The 25000-nt window shown below is 48.7% G+C and overlaps 1 protein-coding gene across 1 annotated transcript in view; it reads right to left on the reverse strand.

The window, feature by feature from the left end:
• The window catches only part of tanc1b (tetratricopeptide repeat, ankyrin repeat and coiled-coil containing 1b), a gene marked incomplete at its 5' end in the record, with an annotated part of 93176 nt that overhangs the window by 48322 nt on the left and 19854 nt on the right, over window positions 1-25000 (reverse strand). Inside the window, 3 exons of the mRNA XM_080839672.1 lie at window positions 4533-4916; window positions 9660-9897; window positions 12260-12390. Coding sequence (XP_080695798.1) covers window positions 4533-4916; window positions 9660-9897; window positions 12260-12390 — 753 coding nt within the window. The remainder of the gene's footprint in view (window positions 1-4532; window positions 4917-9659; window positions 9898-12259; window positions 12391-25000) is intronic.

Here is a 25000-nt window from a genome sequence, read left to right on the forward strand (position 1 = left end):
CCTCGCGCTTATTGTGCACCTATCGATTGGGCTAAAATGAACAAGGGGCACTGTTAATTACTGGCCATTTACTCTGCAGCGCATGGTGTCTGATGACTAATGCAGAGAGCTTTTCTGGTGCGGGACCATCTTTATCACTCTCCGTCTCACTGACAGTGCAATAACACAGCCAGCAAGGACAGCAGTGCAGCCCATGCAGCCTCGTCCTGGACAGCAAAGAGCAGCCGGTGCAAGGCAACCCACCACTGGAAAGAAAAACAAGGCATAAGGCAATCAGCGAAAAAACACTCCAATCATAAAGGAGGCCGTGTGGAGACAGTCCGCCCTCTTGGGATGGAAACAGCATGGAGAAGTGCTGAGCCACAAGTCCAGGAGAAAATACACAACCACACACAACGTATGCACACACAGAAACACACACAAAGACTAACAGACACACAACCACACACAACACATGCACACACACACACACAGACTAACACACACACACACACACACACACACACACAAAGACTAACAGACACACAACCACACACACAACACATGCACACGTATCGTAACGTATACACAGAAACACACACACAGACTAACAGACACACAAACGCACACACACTGACAGCCACACAAACACACACAACACATGCACACACACACAAAGACAGACAGATACACACAAGAGTGAAAAATAAAACAGAAACTGAAGGTTGAACATGAGTGGGCTTATGTTTTGTGCACTGAGCTGTGAGCAACGAGAAAACTAGGACAAGGTGAAAGGGAGCAAATAAATGTGTGTCGGTGTGTGTGTGTGTTTGTGTGTGTGTCGGTGTGTGTGTGTGTTTGTGTGTGTGTGTGTGTGGGGGGGGGGGGTGTTAATGTGTGTGTGTGTGTGTCTCAGACAAGCAATGAGTCTATGCATACATACACTACCAGTTTAAAAACACCTCCATATTCCAGTTTGTATTGACATGTACGCAGTTTCAGGTCTTAATGTAAATGAAAATGAAAGCATTAATGAAAGCATTGAAAAAGAACAAAAAACATATCGCAAAAAAAGAAATCATGAAATCATTCTGTTGAACACAACTGAATCTAAATGTCTGACTTAAACCAGCCACCTTTTGCAGATGTAACAGCTTATCATGGCATTCTTTCTACAGTGGAAATGAAATATTGTTCAGAAGTCATCTCCATACTGTTGCAGAGGTTCGCACACATGTGCGCCACTTGTTGGCTGCTTTGCTTTCATACTTCTGTCACCCAGCTGGGTGGGGTTTAAGTCTGGAGCCCGTGCTGGCTATTCTATGAAGCCTACTGTGTTGTTCTTTTCTTCTAAGGTAGTTCTAACATAGCTTGGGGGGATGTTTTGGGTCATTATCTTGCTGTAGAATGAACCCTCAGACCAACTAGGCATAGACCAGAGAGTATTGAATAGCGCTGCAAAATGCTTTGGCAGTGCTTTTGGTTTAAGTGTGCCAGTGACTCTGTGGAAGTTGCCGACTCTGGATCCAACTCAATTCTGACACCAGAGCCCTAGACCATCACATCTCCCCCTCAACATTTGACAGTTGGTTTCATACACTGAGAAACCATCCTTCAAATTCTGATTCAGCAGTCCATAAAAAACTTCTTCCAGTCTCCCAGGCCCCAGGAAAGCCTCTTTTTCTTATTTTGACATTTTCAGCAATGGCTTTCTTTACTGCCTGTCTCACTCGACCTGTCAAACCTGCAGCGAGAAGTCTGCTCTTCACAGTTGAAGCTGAGATTTGCTTACTTCGACCACTGTTAAGCTGTGCCTGAAGCTGTCGTTCCGGGAGTTACTCGTCACGCAAGCTGTTGACTCTCCGAAATGTTTCTACTGATTCTGTAGTGTCTGTTGGATCTCTACCTGACAGAGTTTCTTCCAGTTACCAAAAGCCTTCTGATGGTATAGGAAACTGCACTCAATAACACCTTGGCTTTCTTTGCGATTTCTCTAGAGGATAAACATGCGCTTGGACTGGCTGTCTTCCTCTGTTAATTGCCTTTTTCTCACCGTTATGATAGCTTCCTGTACCTCTTCCTGAAATGCAATATTGCCCAACAACTGCTTCAGAGGGTGAAGTAACACAATCTGTTCCAATACTGCTTTTATACAGACAGAAGGTTTGTAATCAACAAAGGTCTGAACACCAGTAGGAATTGTTTCCATCAATTCTCAAGGCTTAATTTACTCCCATTTCTGAAAAGAAGCTGTAAGTTGTTAAGCCACTACTTGTTCCTTGGCATTTTTTTGTAACTTCAGGGCTCATGACTGCGACTGATCTGGTCGCAAATGCGACTGGAATTTTGGCCGTGCGACTTGATTTTAAATCACGGTCTTCTTATGTATGATGTTAAGTCAGTAAGCAAGGACATTCTATATATTTAGTCCTGTAACAGTGGTGGTACATTGTAGTAGATAGTAATATGTTGTTCTACTGATCATGACTGTAAAAATGATAGTTTTAGCTATTAATGTCAAAACCAATCCTGATCTGAGTGTCACTATGGCTGTTGTTTTAATATTCTTGTTATTTATCTTTCAACAGTTGACTTGAATATCAATTCATGACTGCACAAGAGCAGTCTGAGCAATAAAAAATGTTTGGTTATAACAAATGGTGTGATTTGTTCCCCTACCATCTAAACCACCTAAAATACCATGCAATTCTTTTCCACCTTTCAATGTAGGCCTTTAACTAAGCAAGGTCATGCCTTTCCTTTTATAATCTGTTCAAACATGTTATTCCAGGCTGTTAACATTGATCAATAGTAGTATTACTTGGTTTGGCCAACTTTTTATAGTGGTGCGCCTAGATATTTGCTGGTGCTCCAATTTTTTTCCCCATTTTTTTTCCATAGTTCTTTTTTAACCGCTGACAGTTTAGCGCTTGTCTTTGTTTTATTTCAGGTCATTCACTGGACTCAAAACTGAAAAAATGGGGGTGTTTTTTGACCAGTAGTGTATGTGCCAGCATGTGTGAATGGACATGTGTCGAGAGCGTGCTTTTATGTATGAATGTGTATGTGTCTGAGACCGTGGAAGAGACACAACACAAGTATGACCTTCTGAGTGTATATATATATATATGTGTATATGCCTGCATGTGTGTGAGTGAACGCACAAAGAGTGTATGTGTGTGTGTGTGTGTGTGTGTGTGTGTGTGTGTCTGTTAGAGAGAGTGCTAGCCATCCTAAGTTGCAGCTGTCAGCAGGCAGGAGTGCGGTGCCCTGGAATGCGGAACAGATGGGCGAGACGGCGCTCTGTCCCGCGTCTCAAGCCAGCGTGAGCATCAACACACAACAGCTGCCCCCACCCATACCCCACCACTCCACATCAGTCACCCTCACTACACAACCACAACGGCCGCCTTTCTTCCCCCCCCCCGCACCTCTGCCTCGTCTCGCTCCTCCTCCTCCTCTGGCTCAGTCTTCCTCTCGTCTTCGGTCGAGCTCTGATGGTTAATCTCTGAGCGTCCTTATTCTTTCCCATGACATGAAGCTTCTTCTCTTTTCCCTTCTGTCTTACTTCACATACTCTCTAACTATGCAATGAGTCCCTCCTCACACACTTACTTTACTCAGTAACTCTCTCAAACACTTACTTTACTCAGTCACTCTCTCACACACTTTCATACTCAGTCACTCTCACACTCCCCTCATGCACACACTCATTCAATTCCATCACTCACCCAGGATACTAACTCAGTCCATCCTCACACACTCCTTTCCCTGACACACTCAGAGTCCCTCACTCGCCTCATGCTTCACTAAATCCCACACTCACTCACTGCTTCCCTCACACGTTCTCTTCACCCTTTTCCTCAGCGTGGCCAAACCGACTTGGGCGAGGACAGTCTGAGGCGACATGTTTCTCTCCATGGACAACCAGCACTGCACAGAGTTCTCAACGCTTAAACCGCTGGCCTCCGGTTCAAGCCCTGTAACAGGGACATCCATCAACAACAACAAATCATTTTTGCATAGAACTCCTGACCCTACACTTTACTTTGGAAGCTGGACCAAGAGCACTCCGGCCAGGAAGCTATACTTTTCCATGAAGGACATTTTACACCCTTGGGTGAACGGAGCTAAATAGCACATGGATACATGACGGGCTCTGCTCACATTACTGTGTGTCAACACAAGGATAAAACACTTCTACCGACTGCTGTGGGTTAAACACGGCCGCAGAGTAAGTACCATTTTAAATTCTACTGTTCCAGGATCAGTATGGAGTTATAATAATGCACAGCAGCGCTAACAAAACCACAGCAGGGTGAGATTGGAGCTCAGCCATCAGAAAAATCCACAATGTGCCTGGCCTTCTGACAGAGAGATCAAACCACTCCACACACACACACACACACACACACACACGGACAGACACACACACACACACACACACACTGTTCATTCATTCCACCCAGACGGTGTGCCACCTGGCCCGACTCAGGTGCCCCCTGTCCAAACCCATTCACATGAAAGCAGCCCAGCTGATGCCCTCATCTTACCTGCCACTGAGTTGGGCCGCGGCATCATGAGGCCAGCCGAGCTCTGGGCGAGGTACTGCACGGGGCCCTCCACGGGGGACGTGGGCGGCATGGCTGTCGTCGTGGAGACTGCCACGGAGACGGGTGCTGCTGGCGTCGAGACTGCGGGCATGGCTGCGGTCACGTCGGCTCTGGTGGTGGTGGTGTTGGTGCCGTTCTCGGGCGACGGACCCGCTGCCTCTTCTTCGGCCACCGGCGAGCAGGTGTCAGGCCGGGCGGCATGCGGCACGTTCTGCGTCGCGCCGCCCCTCATGCTGCCGCCGCCGCCGCCGCCGCTGCCCTCGCGGCTCCACTCCAGGCTGGAGCCGCTGCGCTCGTCATTCTCCGAGGAGCTGGTGATGGTGGCTGATGGGGAGACAGAGAGACACACACACTGTTAGCACACTACCGACAGGCACGAGGTGTACTAAACCTTCGCTCACCACGGCCAAGACCCACTGTGGCTTCCAATGGTGCAAACCTGATTAGACACGGTCTATGCTTAACAGACCTGGTAATATCCTCCAGTGAAGTGGACCTGGTAATGCATACTCAACTTCACAGGACCTGCTAACAATCTCGGCTCCTTGCTAATGAATTAGACCGGCTTGCTTTCTTTTTCCCTTTTAACTGCAGACTGCTAATGCTCCTCCATCTATGTAGCTGCGCCCACCGTTGCCCTCCTTAGTGGCTTAGAGCTTTACACCTGGCCGTGCCTCCTCTGCTGGACTACACCTGCTCCTTCTAATGTGTCGGTGGTGTGAATGGCACCATTAGCAGCGGCATCCTAAAATACTTATATTTCTAGTTCATACAAATGCCCCAACACTTGCTTGACCTTATCACAAAGGACAAGAGGGAGGAAAAACAAGCGCAGATGAGGCAAGATGAGAGAGGGGGGGGGCAGGTGAGAAGAAAGGGGAGGCAGGGTGAAAAGAGAGAGCGAGAGAGCGCAAATGAGCGAAGAGCGAAGGGTGGGGGGTAGGTGTGAAGCCATCCGTATCATTACTTTTTGAATGCGGCTCCTGAGTGAAAGGCCTGGTCATTATGGTGAATGTGTGACTCTTAGCGTTTGCTCTCTCTTTCCCTCGCTCCGTCTCTCATTGACCTTATCTCACTGCCCTGGCTCATGCGCTATTTACCAGTACATTTAGCTGCAGCTAATGACAAGTCCCCAGCTCAGGAGGAGACACTTAATGTCGCACATTAAAGGCCATCAGTGAAATATATATATACGTATATTATACACACACACATATAAATATAAATAAATGTATATATATATATATATATATAAGTGTATTTTTTAATCAGGTTTCCAGGTTTCTAATTAACAACACCCCCACCCCCCAGCCAATACCCATCGCTAGAGACCAGTTTAAAAAAATACAACTCATTCCTTCTCCCTAGGGGTCTTTTAGGTCTCTCTGCTTTCACAGATTTGAGCGTAACTGCAAAACTGAAGTGCTCTTGACGTTGGGTTCAAAATACATAATCAAGAACCCTGAATCACTTCAGGTAAACAATCAGCTCTCTTGCTGTAAAAACAAAGCGAACCCCGGTGATCGAACACAACCGCCTGATCTGAGCGCGCAGTAGCGGTGGGTGAAATGAGGTGAAATCTGAAGAGAGAGGGGAGAGGGGAGAAAAAGCCCGTTTCCATTTATAGGGTTTAGACAGGTGTTTGCTTACATGAAAGCACAAGCCTTTAATCTTTCTCCTCAGGCCTCCTCTGCCATGCTGCGCTCCAATCCCAACCCAAAAAACCCACATGTCTTAAGCTTTCTCCATCACACACACACACACATATACTCTGAAATACACACACACACACACACACACACACACACACACACACACACACACACACACACACTCTGAAATACACACTCACCAGGAGTTATATATTTATTTAATTTCCCTGCGTCGCTCTCTCCCCTCAAAGGCTCGTCTGCATTTCATGACAGAGCCCTGCGTTGCATCACTATCAGCCACATCAGACATCACTCCAGAGCTGATCATCTGAGGCCCCGTCCATCTCTACCTCTTTAAGGAGATCCAAATCCACCGCCTGTCCCCTATGTGCAGTGAGCACATAGTGTGTATATGTGTGTGTGTGTGTGTGTATGTGTGTGTGTGAGTGTATGTGTGCGTGTGGGTGTGTATGTATGTGGGAGTGTGTGTGGGAGTGTGTGCGTGTGTGTGGGTGTGTGTCATCTTAAGATGAGGGGAACTCTGCCAAGGTCACACTTCCGACAGATGAGTGAAGGGTTTGAGTGGTGACTGCGCTCATGATCTGTGTGACATTCCGGTGCATGTGTGTGTGTGTGGACTCCCCTGGTGGATCAGGTGGCACGCAGGGCCTGTGCTCTCAGCCAGGGGCTCGACACCTCCAGCTTTCTTCCTTCACGTGCCACAGCAACCCCCCCAACCCCCCCCTCCCCTCCCCCCATCCTCACGCAAACAGCTGCACGCTTTCACTTGTCATCCAGCGCAGGCACGAACACACACACACACACAATTGTTCACTGTTCAGTCTATTCTAACGGACACATTCACTGGTCACATTGCACATGTTCACGTCCATTACTACACAAACACACAAAAAGAAAATCAACACACACACACACACACACACACACACACTCACACACAGACACACACAGACACACACACACACACAGTCATTAAAAAGCAGAAGAAAATTAAGATGTGCTTTTGACACAAACACACAAAAAGAAAATCAACACACACACACAGATACACAGACACACACACACACACACACATACACATTCATTAAAAAGTAGAAGAAAATTAAGATGTGCTTTTGATGTCGGGTAAGATTCCCCCACCCCTCTCCCCGTCCCCTATTGTTCTGCGTCTGATCCTGGGGACTTCAAAGCGGCGACAGCGTTGACTCATCCCCATGAAATAAGTCAGGGACGCAGCGGGGCTTTGCCTCCCCGCCTGTGAATTACCCATGGAGGATGGCCCCGCTCACATCGGCCTATTCCTCACGAGCTGACTTCTCTCCCATCGTTTCGTGATAGCCCAAAATCTTGTATTGACTCCACGGGCGGGGGAGAAATAAGTCAGCATCACTAATCAAACTAAACACTAATCAAAATCGTTGTGATGTAGAGTATTCCCGAGAGGAAGAAATATAGTCCTTTGCAGCTAGAAGATTCAATGTCACTGCAGCTATGAATCATTGAACAGTTAGAATACTAGGACAGTGCATATTTTTTTCTTTCATTAATCACTTTTGAAAAATCTGTCCGATTTGATATAATAGATAGATAGATCTGTACAATTTCTGGATGGAATATTTAGGCTTCAATGCTCTGTTCAATGCTCTGCAAACCCTCTTTTACATCTTTTTACACATCTCTCTAAATATGATAAGTTGCTAAATAGGCTAGTATTTCAGACCTAATTCCTATCAATATCAAATGCAATTGAATTGAATTGTTAGTTTGTGAATCGGAACAGAATCTAATCGGGGCATCTGTGTCAATCCCCAGCCCTATAGAATACCACCCTGGGTTTGGACCATGAGTCAGTTATGCCACGAGACCAGCATGCTGAACTTTAAATGAACAGTTTTATCTGTGCGTCCATTAACTTCTTTTGAATTTAACACAAGCCACAATCCTCATAAAACACCTGCACCATGCGCATAAACACCCTCTCATTAAAAATATAATAGTGTCTACGGAACAAGAATGCTTTTAGCAATATAAAGGAAAAGGCCATGGCGTGCTAGCTGGGGAAAGCTCAGAGGCCTTGTGAAAATTATTGTCAATAACCAGTGCTAAAGCCTCAGAATAATTAACCAGAGCTTTAATTAATAATTTCCACAGAAATGTCACCCTCATTCTGCGCGTGTGCACACAAGCACAGGCGAGCACACACACAGAGCGAGCTTGTTAGTCCTTTTGGCTGAGGCCACCAGGTAATGTGGCTCTGTGTAAATCCCCAAACATCCACTCAGAGAGGCTTTGGCCTCCAAAGCGTTCATCGGCGCCAACTCTCAACTCTCAATCGTCAGAGAAGGGTCGCGACTATCTGGAACCGGCCGAAACTGCAAAACACAAACACTGATACTGGCCCTGACACACACTCGACCTTGCTCTTTGAAGCTTCAAACACAAACACCAGGTACACTGTCAGTAACAGAGGGACAGAGATGGAATAAGGATTGATGGTCACACAGCCATCAGAAAAACCCCACTGGCAGATAAAGAAGGGCATGAAATGATTTTGATTTGATATGTTCGCCATCCTTTTCATGGATTACTTATATGACCCGAGTCACAGTGGGGTTGGCCAGGGATATCCTCACGGCTGTGATTAGGTCGTAGGCCACGCGTAAATCACAACCGTAGGGTTATCCAACCCCACAAACACGGGTGTCACATTGTTTTATACAACAGTTCTACAACCAGCTAACAGAACTAACATTCTTTGTGATTATTCTCCAGCCTGAGATTTCAGCATGATTCAAGCAATGAAGCAATGAAGCTGGTCAGACAAGTTGAGCCAAGTTGAGTTGAGCCAAGTTGAGTCAGAAAGGCTATCAGAGCACATCTGAGCACATTATTTGGGTACTTGTTAGATGTTCATTTCCACTACATATATAAATAAAATAAAATTGAATTGAATTGAATTACTCCATTTGTTCCCATTCCTCACTCGAAAACTGTCATGTTTGACCAGATCTAGCTGTTGTATAACATATTAGAACTGCATATTTATGTATAAAAACTGACCTATAGTTAGTATGATTCCCATCTCACTCGTTGAATAGTCAAATTGACTCCCATCCAGCGGAAATCCCACATGAACCCCGTGACCCACAGGATTCACACAGAATAATGTCAGTCTCTAGGTTGCACGTATAGAGGGAGGACCCTGCAGGGGTGTTCTGAGGCAAACAGTGCCATGTGTCTAAATATGCTGTGTGTGTGTGTGTGTGTGTGTGTGTGTGTGTGTGTGAATGTATTTGTGTTCTGTGTGTGTGGGTGTATATTTGTGTGATGTGCGTGTGTCTGTGTGTGTGTTCTGTGTGTGTGTTCTGTGTGTGTGTGTGTGCACATATCGCACCTATGATCCCGCTGTCCTTGCTCTCGAGTGTGGAGCTGGGGGAGGTGATGGTGCCGCAGGGGCTGGAGTGTCCAGGGCCGGAGCTGGAGCCGGGGCCGAGGCTGAGGGGGGGCGCGCGGCCACCACCACCACCACTGGTGCTGCTGTGGAGCGTGGAGCAGGGGCTGTCTGTGCAGGGGGACGCCGTGCTGCTGGTCAGAGTGGAGCACGGGCTGATGCCCTGAGTGGTGACTAAACACTGCAGGGAAGAGGAGAGAGGGAGAGAGAGAGAGAGAGAGAGAGAGAGAGAGAGAGAGGGAGAGAGAGGGTGAGGGAGAGAGATGGATAGAGACAGAGAAAGGGAGAGGGGGGGAAGAGAGAGAGAAAGGGGGGGGATGGATATAGAGAGAGAGAGGGAGAGAGAGAGGGGGAGAGACAATTGAGGGTAAAGAGAAAAAGATGGCAAAAACAGATGGATATCAGTTACCATTCTGTTCATGTTTCCCCTTTGCATGGGGATCTATTATGTGGTATTACCACAGACACACACGGCATACAAGCAAGATGCTGTTCTGATTACTGAAGGCACGGCCATGTCTTTGGTTTCATAATCATAAACGTGTGACAGTTATATGAAATGTCTGTATTGCACACTGCCAAACACAAGGACACATAGCAGAGCTCAAGTGTACAGAGTACGGAGAATAACAACCCAACACTAAACAAGAAAAAGTGGAAATGTATCCTTGGATCAATACTGTGGCTCATACCTACATACACACAAACAAACACACACACACACACACACACACACACACACACACACGTGCAAGAGTCACAGCAGGGGAGGGCATCTGAGTTCTTTTCTTTTCTTCCTCCTCTACCTCCTCCTCCTCCTCTCTACCCCTGCCGTTTTCCCCATCTCTCGCTCCACAGCCCCTCTCCTGAATCGCGTGTTTGTCCCCTGTAACCTCCCCACCGTCCTCACCCTCCTCCTCTCTCGTGGGCCTCTCTGGTTTACTCTACTCTACTGTATATAGGTCAGGCAGAGAGCATGTGCTGTTTAGGACGAGAGAGGGAGAGAAAGAGGGAGAGAAAGAGGGAAAGAGAGACGGAGAGGTAGAGAAAGAGGGAGAGAGAGAGGGAGGGAGGGAGGGAGGGAGGGACTCTCAACAACATGCCATCTCCCCAGAGAGGACCAGAGCCTGCCAGCAGTCTCACTGAGGGCTTCACTCATTCTCCCTCTCTCTGTCTCTTTCACTCATTCTCTCCCTCTCTCATTCTTCCTCTCTCTCCCTCTCCCCCTCTCTCTCCCTCTATCTCTCTGTTCTCCTGTTTTCCCAGTCAACCTAGAGGCTGCAGGACAGCGCCCCAGAGCGCTCCCCCATCTGTGCCCATCACTCTGAGACGAGCAGCATGCTGCCCCTTGATGCACAACACAGACCCTGGGCCCCAGTCAGACGCTGGCCTGCCTGGTGGTCACATCCAGACTCTAGAATTACCAGCAGTCAGCTCCCACGAAAACGAGCTGCGCAGCGTCTCCCGTCAGCGGCTGCGACAGTGATGATTTATACCCGCTTAGAAGACATTTTAGAGCGGTTTATTTCAGCGAAAAACGCAACAACATGCTGGCTTTGCTTTTAGTGCCCCATTTCTTTAACAGAGGAGCCGGAACATAAAACAGGCCCCCCCCTCTTAAGATCCGCTGGCCTGCCTCAGCAGCGCTCTCTGTCCCATTCATCACCACAGACTAATGAGGCCCATTGGCCCGGGTGGACAGGGCACCACAGCTTGGGCCAGAATGTGCCGACGTGAGAGCGTGCTCACGACCAACAGAGGCATGTGAAGTCCTAGGAAGGCAGACGGGCAGGCAGGCAGGCATGCAGTGGCCCTAATGCAGAGCCTCCCCGTGCACATTAACCGTAGCCAAACAAACTTAGCGGAGGACTCTCCGTATAACTCTATTTCTGGCCCGCTTGAGTTACACACCCCGTCTCTCTCTCTCTCTCTCTCTCTCTCTCTCTGTGTCTCTCTCTCTCTCTCTCACTCTCTCTCTCTCACTCTCTCTCTCCCCACCGGCGTGGCCGGTTTCTCGGAATGCCCGAGCAGCACGCGGTAACCTCCTGGCAGCCAGGCGGGTGGGGAGAAAGCGAGAGGGAGAGAGAGAGAGCGGAGCGGCACGGCGCCACGGGGGCTTTAGCCATCTCCAGTCACTTCATCTCCTGGGCCACTGACACTGGCATTAACACAGAGCCTCCAGCCTCTCACTCCACTAAAGCCCTGCCACAACTCCCCTCGGCTCCTGGGCTCTCCCACAGCAGCAGCAGCGCTGCAAACAGGTTATCACAAAGTTAGCCTTACGGTGTGCGGGGAGGCGCGGGCGTCAGTCCAGCCGTCCAGTCTACCCACTCTTATCCGCGTCCAGAAACGCACGCAGACGTCAAGAATGCATCCTCTCCTGTTAACGTGCACTCACAATCTCACACTCTCTCTACCTCCTCTCTCTTTCTCTCCCCCTCCTTCCCTCTCCCTCCCTCATTCTCTCTCTCTCTCTTTCTCTCTCGCTCGCTCTTCCTCTGGTGTTTGGCAGGGCAACAGCTGCGGCGGGAGAAATGAAATACCTTCTTTTCATTCTTGTCTTCCATAGGTATGTGCGCCGAGCCCGGGATCCCTTCTCCCAGTAAGAAGCCCAGCCTTGTCATCAGTTCCTGAGTGGCAGGGGAGGAGCTTGGCTCTTTCTCAGCTCGCAGCTCTGGAAGAGAGAGAAAAAAAGGGAGTCACGTTAGATTCCCAGCGCTGGTCCCGACTTCACTCCACTCCGCTCCACTCCGCTTCGCTCCTCTCCTCTCCTGCACAGACAGTCTCTCTCTGAGTGCAGAAAAGAGACGTGCAGAGAGGGGGAAGAGAGAGAGAATGGGAGACAGAGGGAGGGAGAAAAAGAAAGGGCATGAGAGCGGGTGAGAGAGAAAAAGACAGCGGGTGAGAGAGAGAGAGAGAAAGACAGCGGGTGAGAGAGAAAGACAGCGGGTGAGAGAAAGACAGCGGGTGAGAGAGAGAGAGAGAAAGACAGCGGGTGAGAGAGAGAGAGAGAGAGAGAGAAAGGGAGCAGACTGGCCTTATTGAGGATGCATTGACAGTGCCGTTTGACTGGTGCTTATTTACAGCTCATGCGCCCCCCCCATCAGAGGGGAATACAAATGAGCTGGAAATTGGCCCCTCGTCGTCGTCAGAGACAGCGCTTCTCTGCCAGCCCTCAGTGACACCAGGCTCCCCGCAGAGCAGTGCAACAAACAGACCCCCCCCCCCCCCCCCCCCACCCCTCCATCACCACAATGATGACCAGTGCTCAGGCGAGACGGAATAACATGCTCAGGAAACACAGGACCACACACACACACCAGTGTTATTAAGAAGTGGGTAAACAGAGAAAGCCCCACTGTGTTTTCGACGCTTGTCCTCCAACCATTTCCCCTAGACTAAACACACACTCAGAAGCACACACACACACACACACACACACACACACACACACACACACACACACACACACACACTCAGAAGCACACACACACACACACACACACACACACACACACACACACACACACACACACACACACACACACACACACACACACACACACACACTCAGACAGATTGTTATGTCAGATATGAATTGCTGTTTTTTTATGTGTTTCTCTTTTTTGCTATTACAGAATGGCAGCATGTGTGAACGAATAAGGCAGGGACAGTACCGGAAGCCTACAAGACAGAGAGAGAGAGAGAGGAAGAGAGTGAGAGAGAGAGAGAGGAAGAGAGAGAGAGAGAGAGAGAGGAAGAGAGAGAGGAAGAGAGTGAGACTGAGAGAGAGGAAGAGAGAGAGAGAGAGACTGAGAGAGAGGAAGAGAGAGAGAGAGAGAGACTGAGAGAGAGGAAGAGAGTGAGACTGAGAGAGAGGAAGAGAGAGAGAGAGAGACTGAGAGAGAGGAAGAGAGAGAGAGAGAGAGAGTGAGACAGAGAGAGAGAGAGAGACTGAGAGAGAGGAAGAGAGTGAGACTGAGAGAGAGGAAGAGAGAGAGAGAGAGAGAGAGAGTGAGACAGGGAGAGAGAGAGTGAGACAGAGAGAGAGAGAGAGAGGAAGAGAGAGAGAGAGAGAGAGTGAGACAGGGAGACAGAGAGAGAGAAGAAGTCTCCCTGTTGGCGCACAGCCTACCTGTACAGCAGTTACTCTTCACATCTCCCTCCCACCTCCACCCCCCCACTCCCTTCCACAGTCACATTAATAATACTAGCAGTCCATCTGATTAAATACAAGCCCGTCCAGCGGCATAATGTACTGCCAAGCCATAATGAAGTCAAAACTAAGCCACCACACACTGTATTTATAACTGTGGCGGCAGTTTAGGAGAGAGAGAGAGAGAGAGCGAGAGAGAGAGAGAGAGAGAGAGAGAGAGAGAGAGAGAGAGAGAGGGTAAAAAAAGGGAGAGAGACCAAGAGGGGGTAGTTGTGGTGTTAAATGCCAACGTTTGAGAGACTTGCTGACATAGTCGATCGGGGGTGTTTTCAATCAAACCTTTCCCCCCCCCAGTGATCGCAACCGTGGCGGGGAGCTTGCACGCGTGACGCAGCCCGGCCAACAATAACAGGGCCGCCGTCAGGTCAGCCTGGAGCGTGTGTGTTTGCATAATGGCCACGCCGACATGGTCAGCAGGCAGGGATGTTCTGCCAGCTCCACTCTGGCTACCACTGACTCCAGCGCAGCCCAGAGTAAGACAAAAAGTAAATAACATCTAGGCTGTGGCTAAGATGAATGTTGGGAGCCCAAGCTGGCCAGGGGAACAGGAGTGGAGGAGAGAGGAGGGCAGGAAAATTATGGGATGTCATTGTTCACCTCCCTACAAGAATTAGGCAGGAGACATTTTGCTCTCTCCCCCCTTCACTTTCCATTTTTCTCTTGCTCTCTTCCAACTCTCCCCATCTCCCTTCAAACTGATTTCATTTTTTATCTCACAGTCTGTTCTACTGGGATGTTTCTTTCCCATGTCAAAATACAGGCACAAAACACAGACACAGACACACACACACACACACACACACACACACACACACACACACACACACACACACACACACACACACACACACAGGCACGGAATTGCTTGCATTTGATGCCAAATTCCCACATTTCCGACAGAATGCTACCCGTGGCCTTTGCCAGACCAGGACACGCTTCGGAAAAGGTCACTTGTTCCCATCCCCTCTCTAGTAGACTCATTATGAGTGCATATGGGGAGGACAGAGCCCCAGTGGCTGCTGGGAAACATCTGTTACCGCGGTGATGTCAAGGCAACAGGCTGTTAACAGGTGCCCCCTTTTGCAAATCTGGCAACCACTGATTGTTTAGACTGCAGTCCAGTGTTCAATGAAAATAACAAACTTATGAAGCCATCGCTTTAACATACACTTTCGTAATCCATATTAATGAGCCTATTCTACCAACTGGTTGGACTAAAATTGCCTGCTTTTCGTTCTGCTTTGTCTGCACAAACAATTCACGGATTCAATGGATCCATTCACTCGACTAAAAGGCTACAGCCAAAATACACTTTGCTTAAGGGATATTTTTTTTTAAGCTGATGTTGTAAATATCTGCCTATATGTTCAAAGGCAGCCCCATTCAGGGTAGCAACAGAGAGATAAATAACACTGCTTGAAGATTGCCGGCACTGAAGCAATTAAAGCACTCCCGACACCCTCCGCATCAGATAGTGCTCTGCAGTCAAGAAGACCGAAGACGGTGTGATTCAGCTGGGTACCAATGCTGTGGAAGTTGTCTCCGTAGCGCCGCATTTCTTAAAGAGGGCTTTTAATCTCTCTGCGAGGTGCAAAACGTGCTGGCTGGTTTGCGCAGGGGCCGTGGAGTAATTAGGCTGGAGTGTTGCAGGAGGGGACGGGGTGGGAAGGAGAAGGTATGGGATGGTTCCGGCTCTCCCCGTACTGGGGCGCGATCTCCAGGCACGCCTTTCCCCCGCCGCCCCGGCAATCAAAGCAGATAGGTGCAGAGGACCCATCCATCAGAGGAGGCTTTTATCACTGAGACCCGACAGGACGCTCTATCACCGCTTCCCTTCCAGCGCTCCTGCCTTCCCAGTATCCTCAGCAGCAATCAGCACCCAGCCCAGCTGTGATGGAGTGGGGTTCTGTCTCACAGCAGCTGGGCCGTGACTGGGGGTGGTAGAGGACGCAAGGTGAACCACAGACAGACAGACAGACAGACACATTCAGACATGTGGGATCACTATTAGAGCCAACCAACCAACTCTCATTTCATCCCCAAAATATCTTTAATTTATGAAACTGCACTATTTTCTTACTGGACTGGAACGTTCTTTACTCCTGACTGTGGTCTAACACCGGCCGCTGAGTCCTAGAGGGAGCGGCCATGTTCATGAGCACTCTGTTTTCTTAGCATGCATGTTCCCGTCTTCCTCGCCTCATCCCCGCCAGCACGCTTCTCCATGGCCAAATTTGATTATGGTCTTGCCCTCCTTCTCTCCTTAATTGCCTTCCATTAGACATTGGCCGAGCTGGTCTCGACTCATGGTCACGATGCACGTCTGTGTGACTAAGGAAGTGTGTCAGGCACGAGGGAGGGGTAGGGTTTGAGGATCAGGATGGCCACAGATACGATTTTCTTACAGATACGTTTTTCCTTTTCTCACTTTGGCCCTGACATGACCCATGATTTATTTTATTTATTTAAGGGTTCTAAGGGAACCTCCTTCACCGAGCGCAGGGAGAACTCAGGGCCTGATGACTTCATAAACTCTTCGCTCATTCCAACACAGCAGTGCTGAGGGTCTTTAACATTCACTCACAGGCCCGGCTTAAGAGCAGAACCCGTGTCTGCAACTCACTAAGCAGCACTAAAAATAGTTTTTGTATTGTTTGTTTATTTATGTGTGTGTCTGCAGTGTTGCGTGTGTGTGTGTCTGTTTGTGTGTTTGTGATTGTGTGTTTGTGAGTGTGTGAGTGTGTGTGTGTGTGTGTGTAAGAGTGTGTGTGTGTGTGTGTGTGTGTGTGTGTGTGTGTGTGTGTGTGTAGGCATTTCAACACTAATGCAGGTAGTGGTCTTGCCCTGAGGGTTGTGACATGATAGTGACGTCATTGGCACAGCCTAAGGGTGTGTGTGTGTGTGTGTACAAGAGAGAGAGAGAGAAAAAGAGAAAGAGAAAGAAAAAAAGAGAGAGAGAGAAATACCATGTATCTGTGTGTAGGGAGAGGGGGAAGAGTTGCATTCCAAATGAATACACAAACTAAACCCAACATGCTAAGCAGACGTGTGTGTGTGTGCGCACACTCCACCCCCTGTGCATCAAAAGCAATCAGATTTGCTTTTTCCCACTCGCACAGCATCACGTTCTCTTCGTGAGGCACCTTCAGCTAAAAATAAACCCCTCTCTATGTTATATGCATAGGGGTGGGACTGGCTCTTGACTGTCTCGATAACCTCTGAAGATTGGAGAGCTGTGAGCTGAACACACCCTTGTAGATATACTTTCTATTCTTTCATGATCAAAGAGATGGTCCCAGCTACCTCCAGCAGTATTAGTCGCTCTCGCTCTGTGTGATGGTCCCAGCTACCTCCAACAGTACTAGTAGTTCTCCCTCTGTGTGAGCTTCTCTCTCAAGAAGAGTCTGTGGTCTTCTCTGGTTTGGTCTGGCTGCCTCCCTCAATGGAGAGCAGAGCAGAGATGGCCACGCGTCGGTGTGTCTGTCCGCACTCAGACATTAGTCTCCACAGAGCATAGACCACAGACCACACACACACGTACACACACACACACACACACACACGTATACAGAGAGAGAGAGAGAGAGAGAGAAAGAAAGAAAGAAAGAAAGGGGGGGGGGGGGCACCTCCACGTCATAAAATATAATACCTGCACAAATGAAAAGCCAGTGAAGGAACATAGCATCATCATGACCCATTCAGACACAGCATGGGTTCACTGCACAGACACCAGTGTTGAGGCTGATGGACAGCTTGCCTGTAAACCTTCAGTACAGAGCTGCAGATCCACTGGAGCTTCTCAAACCTGGCCACACAGCTTGCAGAAACCACGAGGACGGCTGCGCCACGCTGCACAGAGCCGTTCGGCTCCGTAATGAAGCACTTGTCAGCCAATCCCGACAGCTGTGGCATTTACAAACAGCCAAAATGCAGGTAATGAAAATTCATACGCACATTACACGAGCCGCGCGGAACTCTTACATCATTCTCTATGACAACAAAATCAGACTCTCATCAACAGCACAGGAGCGAAACATTCGCCCACTAATTAAAGAGTCGAGAATGGAGAGCGGCACCGCTAAATTAAATCAGGGAGGCCGGCTAACAATGGCAGGCGACTCGTTTACTCTGTAACACGTTCCCCTTGTCACCTCTACGGCTGCCACCAACCCCCCCGCCTTTACACCAATGTAGTCGTCACTGAACGAGATGCCAAAAAGAAAATATATCAGCAGACCTTTAAAAGAACCGAGGTCCATTTGTCATGCTGCAGAAGGAACTGCAAAGATTGCCTGCATGCAAATTGAATTGGAATAAGGGACGGGCTACTTAAGATGCACAGCAAGAGAGCTGGTGTGTTTGTTCCAGCATTATTATCATCCCATTTTAACAAATACTCCAGTGTCGAGTGTCTGGAAAAACACAAGATGCAAAAAAAAAAACGATGGCTGTAAAGCCATTCCCTTACGAAAAAATCATTAGACATCTGCTAAACCTAACATTACCAGTCATGCCACAGGCAAAGCTAGTGTCCAAGGATCACAAAATAATTGCATTCCATGTGGCCTTCTATTTACTGTGAGCAGACGCGATCCCAGTAACATAGTGCTCTTGCTGTCAAAAGGAGATTTGTCACTGGGAAGTTACATGTCAGTAGTGCACTTCTTTCAGTGCTTCAGTTCAGAAGGTTCATTTTGCGGTTCTCGTCTGCATTATTTGGGAGGCAGGTTTGTCTAAATGGCACACTGATGTCTAAATATTGCTCTCGAATGACTAACAAAGACAATAAACCCATCTCGATTCTGGCTCCAAGGTTACATTTTCCTGAACTCACTTGAATGGGCTAAACTTACTTGGCAGGACTGCTGTCTTTTTTAAGCAGGTCACCTTGGGGAAATGTTGCATACAAAATTAAGCCCTGGCTTGGTTTGAAACCAAAAAAAAGAGAGGAAACGCTTTTATGAAACTTTGGTAGATGTTTAGCTTTTGTGTGTGTGTGTGTGTGTGTGTGTGTGTGTGTGTGTGTGTGTGTGTGTGTGTGTTTTTGTCTGTCTGTCTGTCTTTGAGAGAGGGAAGCGTCAGTGTGCCTTGTTTTAAGCACCAATCTGAGGCTGACTCCAGGAACTCAAGTGTGTGTGTGTGTGTGTGTGTCTGTCTGTGTGTCTGTGTGTGTCTGTGTGTGTCTGTGTGTGTCTGTGTGTGTCTGTGTGTGTCTGTGTGTGTCTGTGTGTGTCTGTGTGTGTCTGTGTGTGTCTGTGTGTGTCTGTGTGTGTCTGTGTGTGTGTGTGTGTGAGGTGGGAGCGTAGATTTCGGGCCAAATCCTCCCTCTGTGTGTGAGTGCGCCAGCTCCATTTGGTCTTTATCCCGCTCTAATGCAGCCTGGCCCCAGCTGCGGGTGTCACTGCTGATGAGAAACGTGAAGCTCATTCGTGCCCCTAGACTCTTCACGGGAACAAGGGAGGGCCGCGAGAGCCAACATTTTAATGGCCATGTCAGAGGGAAAAGAGCTATAATCAAGACGAAACAAATCAAGGTATGTTGTTTAGGTTTTGGTTTCCAAAGAAACGTGTGTTCATGTTTCTGACCCAGGCTTTCGGTGATTGTGCCAGGCCACTTACGAGTTTTGGTGCCAAGTTGGCGTGACTGAGTTGACACCTGAGGCTGTGCCATCAGCCTGGACAACGGATAACAAGATGGAATGCAGTTAACACCTCTGAGGAAATGACATCATCTACATTACAATCTTTACAAGCGGACACAACAGGAGTCTGCGCAACAGACAACAGCGGGACTGAAACCGTGAGGAACATGCTCACCATGAAAACTCATCACAGATGTGCGAAAATGGGAACGCCATCATCCTGCAAAACATTACAGGGGCCTCAGAACTGAAGGTGTGTTTCATATAAAACCTATGAAGCAAAGAGAGTCTTAATCTAAAAAGCTTTTTATTAAAGCTTTAAGACATTCTAGCTGAAAGGTCCACCAACTACAATGTGCCTGTACCTGTTCGTCAGAGTTGGCCAAAATGAATCTTTTAAGGTTGCCAAGCAAGTCACACTGAGTGGTTTCGTAACAAACATCTGCTGACAGCCCGCCAGACAAATAAACTGATTACTGTTGACTCTGACAGGGGCGAGTGATATGTCGATCTGAAAAAGCCAATGAACTGCTCTGATGCAGGGAACCAATGCTGCCATCGTCCACATCACACCATAGAAATATGCTTGAGGCGCAACAGCAGCAACAGAAAGGAAAAGAAGAAGAAATGTCTCAGCATGTTGAGCAATGGAAGAAAATAATCACCTTGAGAGAATGGTCATATCAGCTCTTGTAGTACCAATTTGCAGTCGTCATGATTATTTCAGACAGGAATCAGAGTAAACATGATATCTCACGAGTGACAACAGGAAACATGCAATCTGAACACCTAGTCTGCGGCCAATTTAAAAGTGTCGCTTCTATCAGCACTGGGGAAAGCGCAGTTCTCAGTTCACCAGAAACAAGCAAAACACTCTCATATCAACACATTCCTCAAAACGACGTTGGGCACTGTCATGTCTGTCACTGTTATTGTCTCATCTTGAGGCAGATGCTCACTATGTGTGTGATTTGTCAATGTCATCAGCCGAGTTGAGGCAACTAGCATTATGTACATCGTTGCATGATGCACTGTTGACACTGGGGACCCTTGTTGGGAGATGACCAGCCGCTGACCATGCTGGCACTAGTGACGGCACTCATGGAGTTGGGTAGTGGGAGATGACCAGCCCATCCTGGCACTAATGACGGCACAAATGGAGTTGGGTAGTGGGAGATGACCAGCCCATCCTGGCATTAGTGACGGCACTTATGGAGTTGTGTGGTGGGAGATGACCAGCCCATCCTGGCACTAGTGACGGCACTAATGGAGTTGGGTAGTGGGAGAAGTGGAGTGATGCAGCCTGGGCTGCTGGAGGGTCTTTGATCATCCTTGCACACTCTGCGCCATTTCAGTGTGAGGGGGAAAGGGAAGTGCGTACTTCACGGCATGAAAAATACCACTATTCGCTGTTTTCCTCCATCTCTCTTGCCTCGGAGACATGGAAAAAGCCCATCAAGTTCAAGAGGAGGCTGCCGGAATTTACGCCGTTACGCAAATAATTGAAGGCTGAAAGTGGGCAAAACAAAAACATCATTATCCTCTACCTCTCTGCAGTTTACAGGCAGTAAAAGCACCGGGTCCTCAGAATTCAAGCTGGAGGTGTGTGTGTGCGCAAGTACATTTGTATATGTGTGTGTTTCTATGCATGTGCGTGTATGTGTGCATGTGTGTGTTGGCAGGGGAGTGGGGGGGGGGGGGGGGGGGGGGTAGAACCTCAGTGCTTCACTACTCCACCCACTGAGAAAACGAGCCGGCCGGCACTCATTAGCGGCCCAGGGTAGCATTACCAAACAGCCGGGCCGCTTTAATGAACACTTGATGAATGCACGCATCCGACCCCCCTATCCACCAGCGCTCCACCACCATCTCCTCCACCTCCACCTCCACCACCACCGCCGCTGATCCAGACTCCAGCTGCAGGGTTCAGAGGTGGGCTGGGATGACAGCCTGCGAGTGGGGAGAACGCAGCCAGGAGGCCTGATCCTCTGATTGCACATTCCGCCGCTGCGGAGGCAGGAGAGGGGGCCCAGGCACCGAGCAGGGGCCACAGAGTCCACTCCGCCCGCCTGTTTGCCTGTCTGCTGGCCAGATGAGCGAGAGGGTGAGGAGAAGGTGCGGAGTGAGAAGACAGTCCAAGCACAGACAGGAAGAGAGAGTGGAAGTGTTGATAAAGGAGAGGAGCATTTGACACTAAAGGAAATATACAAGGAAACTGACTCCTGGGTAGCATGTCACTATAGTCCATAGTCCTATATGTCCGTTAGCGAAAAACAAGCAAACCTAAAAATGTTCTTGCGTCTCCTTTTCACACGACTGTAGAGCCACTGCAGCATAGACACTACTCTTAGGACCTGACTGAGCCAATAGCATTGAGGCAAGTCAACCAGCCACCCACTGAGAAGATCAGGACCTGTTCTTTGAATCACATGTCCAAGAAGGCTGAACCGCTGGAGCAGAGGGCCAGGGCCTGTTCATTTGTATGGATGTGGCATGATCAGGCCTGAACGCATCCTTCCTACAGATCCACAGCCTGAACACGTCCTTCCTACAGAGTCCCAGCCGTAGGCTTGAGCCCTCTGATCAAGGGGCCGGCGCTGCCTGGGTACCTCAGATGTATCTGTCAGGCGGTCTGGACTCTCAGACAGATGCTTGCTCCGTGGTTCTGCCCCTTGGGGATACGCCACAGCATGCTCTCCCTCCTTCCCTTCTCCCAGGCACACATGATTGATGTCACTGTGTAATTATAATGTTCTTGATTAGCTGGGTCTTGTTGAGTTAATGAAGAATATCAATAATTGGTTCATTAAGGTGAGGCAGAGGGAGATGTAGCAAACATGCTATGTGAGGCGCTCCAGGAGACAGACGGAGATTTTGGTCGAAGAGAACCCCGACGAGGGAGGGAGGAAAGGAGGAGCAGGAGCTGACAGGTCTCCAGGGGAACCAGGTCAGAGAGATGGATGTGGTCATCACAGGGTTTCAATAGCCCGGAGACAGCTATAAAAAACAGCCACCTGAGAGACAGACTCACTGAGAAGACCACACTCTTTGTGGTTCGTTTCCCACAGACCAACAGTTTTACACGGCACCATCACAGGCTCTACTGAGCATCATTGGAAGTTCAACCAAGAAACATTGAAGTGGAAATCTGATCACACAAGGTCATCAGAGGGCTTGAGGCAGAACCTTTAAAGGGGTTTGCCAGTGCAGACAGCTGACGAAAAAGATCCAAATATCACTGCTACAGTTAGCACTAATGGCAGCTCATCGGTACGAGGCGTCATACAGACATGTTTTGGTTCCTGATGTCCTTCAACGGGCCGCAGAACCTTTCACCTGAGCTGTCCGTCATGTCCCGGGGCCTAGCTCATCAAAAGCAGAGTGCGTTTAATGGCCCTTTGAGCTTTCAATTGCTGTGTTACAGGGTCCCTGGTTAATAGCTGCCGCGTGAAATATGTGTGAAATGTACATTCATAGATAATAACTCTTCACGGATTCAAGGTTCAAGGGTGGTGCGCTGGTGTCACTTACGATGCTGGCGCAGGGGTCTGTCGTAAAGCTGACGGAATGTGTGTAAACTTTAAATAACGCTTGGATAGCCTATACAGCAGAGTTGGTAAACTTGCACTGCAGGCAGGTTTCCTAATTAAGAAGAAGTGGATCTAACTCTCCTATTAAGGCACATTAATGGCCAATTTCCTCTGGGGTGCCACCGGGTAATTGGCTCGATCGTATCTCGAGTGTCCTCTGCTTGGGGACAGCTGATGTGGTGACGGTTTCACAAGTTTGCACCCATATATTGGCTCTGATCCCCCCATCCCACTCAGTCACTTTCACTCATGAGAGCTTTTTCACGCCCTTCGTTCTCTCTCTCCCTCTCCCTCTCTCTCTTCCCTCTCCCTCTCTTCCCTCTCTCTCTCCCCTTCTCTCTTTCTCTCTCCCTCTCTCTCTCCTCTCTCTCCCCCCTCTCTCTCTATCTCTCCCTCTCTCTTCCCTCTTTCTCTCTCTCCCTCTCTCTCCCTTTCTCTCTCCCACACCCTTTCTTCCAGTCTCTTCCACCCTCATCCTCTCCTTGCTCTTCTTGTTCCCCCTCTTAACCTAGGCTGTGTTCGCACGTAGCGTCTTTTTTGAAGCTGTCAGCGCCAGTTAAACTGTATCGCCAATATTCATTCATGGATTAAAACTGGACAGCTCCTAAAGGTTTCTGGTTAGTATTTGTGTTTATTGCAGTTGCTAGCAAAACTAGCATGTTACTTAACTCTAGGTTAGAATAAGTTGTAAGCCAGCATTTTTCTCAGTTACATGTAAACACATACCTATTGACTCTGTCTCTGTCTCTGTCTCTGTCATACACTTTCCATTTGCTGCTGGTCTCTTCTTTCCTGGGCCCCAGCTGTGCGGCCATGAAATTCTGATTTTGATCAGCGGCTTGTGCCTGATGAGGAGTTAGAGCGGAGGAAATGGGAACCTGCTGAAGGGTGGAGGCGCATTAACCCTTGGAGACGACGCATCACAGCACACACTGACCATCACCGACGACACACAGCACACACTGACCATCACCAACGCATCACAGCACACACTGACCATCACCAACGACACACAGCACACACTGACCATCACTGACGCATCACAGCACACACTGACCATCACCGACGCATCACAGCACACACTGACCATCACCGATGACACACAGCACACACTGACCATCACCGATGACACACAGACATAAAGCCTGGACATGACCACATAGAGGCAGTCTGTGTTACACACATATGCACATCATAACTCACAGGGCCTTGATCTCTCTCACACACACACAGCACTGGCTATTCACATCCACATACAGACAGACACACACACACACACACACACACACACACACACACACACACACACACACACACACACACACCCAGCTCATCCATAGTCTGAAACACAAACAACCCCCCGCACTAAGATTCATGGTGCCACAAGTCATTCCCTGTGTCAAAACAACTGGTGGCAATCACCACACCAATCACAGACACTGACACACAAGCATGCCCACATACATGGACACCTCACCGAGCTGCCAAGCCTCTTCTCAAAAGCAATTCTGCTCGCCATGCAAAGCAGACATTGCAAATAAAAAGACTCAAACTAGATCCATTTTACTTCACAGATCCGCAATCCACAAGCCATGCCAATCCATCTCTCTCTCTCCTTCTCTCTCTCTCATACACAAACACTCATAGACACAAACAGATGAACACACACACACACACACACACACACACACACACACACACACACACACACACACACACACACACACACACACACACACACACACACACACACACACACAGTGTATGATGGAAATGACACTGTTAAGGAGGACTTTGGAGGGCGCCAGAGCCTGAATGAGGGTTCCTTCTCTGAGAG

This window comes from Sprattus sprattus, assembly GCF_963457725.1.
Source record: "Sprattus sprattus genome assembly, chromosome: 5".
Classification (NCBI taxonomy): domain Eukaryota; kingdom Metazoa; phylum Chordata; class Actinopteri; order Clupeiformes; family Clupeidae; genus Sprattus; species Sprattus sprattus.